The following is a 3,246-nucleotide window of genomic DNA, read 5'->3' as shown; positions in this document are numbered from 1 at the left end:
TTTATGAAGTATAAAGTTTAAGAGGAGAGCTAAAGTGATACAATTATATAAAAAGAATTACTGATGATGTATACCACTTTCTGAGTTTCTAGACAATGAGGTACGGGTTGTTCGATTGAAAGAAATTTACTGATAATAATCAAACACATTATATAATTATAAACACAATCAGCCTTCTTAAAGTACATAATTATTGATATTTGCAAATACAACTAAACTATTGTATTCTTTGACTGGGAATACAAATGAATTCAATAATTTACAATAGGCATTTAGCACTACTGGCCCATCTAAACTCCAAATAATTGCGTTGCGCCCTCAACTCATTACTCTAGTTTACGAAGACGGTTAATATTTGATAGAAGCCGTAACAAAAATAGAAGGATCATGTGCATCATGTCAACAAAGCAAAGGCTATTTCCAAGAAGAAGTCAAAATTGATTACATCGACACGTATGGAAAATATATCCTTTTAACCAACGGAGAGCCCGAAGCTCATATTGAAACAATTTTGTGAAATCTGCGAATACATATCAATGAAACTGATACTGGAACCGGGTACACTAAATTTGACTAGGCTCTATATAATTCTGTAGTAAACATTGCGTTTTCTACCTACATTTTTCCAAAACATGAAAATTTGTGAAGGAACATCCATATAAGGAAGTGCATGCGATCATCACACCGATAATAAATAACCAAACTCCCTTGATACCTAGAAAAGTATATGGCTAATAACTCTTATCCCCTATGCCCTAAGAAGTGAAGAAGGGAAACCATGAATTTTGATAACTCCGCTGTTTTCCATATATGGGCACATTGGTATCTGTGTGGCATTTTCATTTCGTATAGAATATATCATTATTTTTCAAATAACGGGTTATCGATGATCCTTCATTCTAATTGGATATTTGGACTTATCGCACAAGCAAGGAGATGATTCAAAGCCTGCATGGAACTAAAAAGGTATCTCGAAGTGCAGTGCCAATTATTCTATATTAAAACTAAATAAACGCTTTTCAAAGTTTCAATTGTATTCTTAATAAATGATTATACTTCTTATCAATTTTAAATTCTTCTTATGTATATGATACACGAACTCTAAACTGATTAAAGAAATGGAGTGTTATTGAAAACTAAATCATGCTTTTTTTGGTTACTAATCCACTTTGGCAAAAGGTCGGAGCTAAAAAATGGTTATTGTATAAGTAAAAGTTTAAAAATGAAATATTGGATTGGGAAAGTAAAAATTTTATTCAGTAAATCACTTATTTAGTAAATCACTAGCAAAAAAATTGTTTACGATTTACTATCTATATGCTAACGAATTCATTAACAAATAAATGAATAAATGCAAACAATATAATGATATGAGTAAAGAGCAGTCACTTTAATCCAAAAGTGATTTCTGAATAACTGTGGATAGTATAATTGATCGCGGTTAATGACAGCACTGTTACTGATTGCTAGATCAAGATTCGATTAGAATTACATGATGACATTGCTCGAGTGCCTTCCTCCAGGAGCCAAAGACTGGAGAGAATGCTATTAGCTCAAAGGCAGTGGTGTCAGGGTGGGGTCTGCGAGACCCCATCGGTGAAGGGAGCAAGTCTGGACGCTGTCGCTACGTGTCCCATCGGTCCAGGTACCGACTTCAGTAGTTACTGTCCGTACAACACAGACCGAAGCATGAACCGTCTAAGGAGCGTGACCCTATTGGTCCTAGCGGCCATATTTTCCAGTGGTGAGTAGGTTGCGTGCACTTCCGGGTCTCTTTCCTGTTTTTAAGACTTCACCATTAATATTCGAATAAAATAACAGAAATTTATCACAACGAAATACCAAAAAAATATTTTATTATTTTTTAATTGATTATCACCAAGTAGTCACGAACTTTTAATTTTATTTTGAATTTTTGAACTATTTTTTTGAAACTCTGAGGATCTGCTTTTTCGGTTTACTACTATTGTATTACTGTCTTAAAATCTTTTGTTTTTATCCTTAAAATATCGTTTAGACTGTAAGCATATGGTAACATACGTATAAGTGCAATAGTCGTGCTTAATCATATTGATAAAAAAATAGGTATCTTAAAATTATAAGCAATAAAGGCATATATATATATATATATATATATATGAGCAAATACTCTGACAGCACAAGGTTCATAAATTCTGGTTGAAAGATTTTGGTTTGAGTTGGATAACTGAAAAATTTGAGGAGTGAACACATTCGAGTTGGCGTACGTTCGGAAAGTAACATTCATAACTACTGATGCATTCTCATACATATCACGTGCAGGACGGTTTCTTCCTGTCCGTGAGGTCGCATGCAAGGGGAACTCTTGAGTATATAGTCCGGTATTGGCAGTTGTTACGCAACGAGCAGGAATTCTTGGGCCACAAACCGCTTTCACTGTCGCGGCCTGTCTCCATGTCACCATATGGTTACAACAATGATGCTAGTTTAAAGGAAAAGTATAACACGCATGCTTATGGCACTCGCCCAATTCAGATGCGTTTTTCTTAAGAAACGATTTTTTGAAGTTTCATATTCAAAAATGCCCGACTGACTCGTTTTTAATTTAAAGGGGTTTACTTTGGGCCCAAAAGTCTGGAAATTTATCCAGCAATATGTTTCTATACGTACCTTTATACAGACCTTCAGGTTCCTTTTCATGCGGACACACACATATATTTGTTAGTTTCAATAAAATGCACTAAAGGAACGTGCAGAAAAAAATAATTTTTATTAGTTCAAGTTATTTGGGAAAATTCCTTCTTGTTTCATGATTTACAAAATAAATGATTGTTCGCAAAATCCATCGCAAGATATATGTTCCCATGTAATTGGCCTGGGGTCCTTTGGCATGATTTATTCTTAATTTTCAGTTGTCTATGTGTCATATTATTTCACTTTATTATGTGGTTTAGAGTTACTTGTAATTTTAATAACTTACCAAAAAAGCTGGGATTATTTTGAGTCCAATGGTAACTTCAATGGGGACGCAGCATTTTTTATTCAAAAAGTACTTCAATTGATAAAGTAAGACATGGCAAAAAATAATACGCGGAAAACGTGATCCTGCCTTTTTTCTGAGTTACACACAAAATTTGATTAATTATATGACTTAAGCGTTGGTATTTTTACTTAATCTTAGAATTGAGCAGCGGCGGATTCAGGCCTTGGTCTCGGAGGGGGCGATCGCGGCGTATAAGTCGAAAAAAGCAAAAAAAAAAAAAAAAG

The 3,246-nt window shown here is 34.2% G+C and overlaps 1 protein-coding gene across 1 annotated transcript in view; it reads left to right on the top strand.

Annotated features, from left to right (window-relative positions):
- Positions 1-1,578: 1,578 nt before the first annotated feature.
- The window catches only part of LOC117179589 (protein obstructor-E), a 27,840-nt gene continuing 26,172 nt past the window's right edge, over positions 1,579-3,246 (top strand). Inside the window, exon 1 of the mRNA XM_033371550.1 lies at positions 1,579-1,744. Within this exon, the coding sequence (XP_033227441.1) occupies positions 1,690-1,744 (55 nt within the window). The 5' untranslated portion in view covers positions 1,579-1,689. The remainder of the gene's footprint in view (positions 1,745-3,246) is intronic.

This window comes from Belonocnema kinseyi, chromosome 9 (genome assembly GCF_010883055.1).
Source record: "Belonocnema kinseyi isolate 2016_QV_RU_SX_M_011 chromosome 9, B_treatae_v1, whole genome shotgun sequence".
Lineage (NCBI taxonomy): Eukaryota > Metazoa > Arthropoda > Insecta > Hymenoptera > Cynipidae > Belonocnema > Belonocnema kinseyi.
This window is presented reverse-complemented; position numbering and strand designations above follow the sequence as displayed.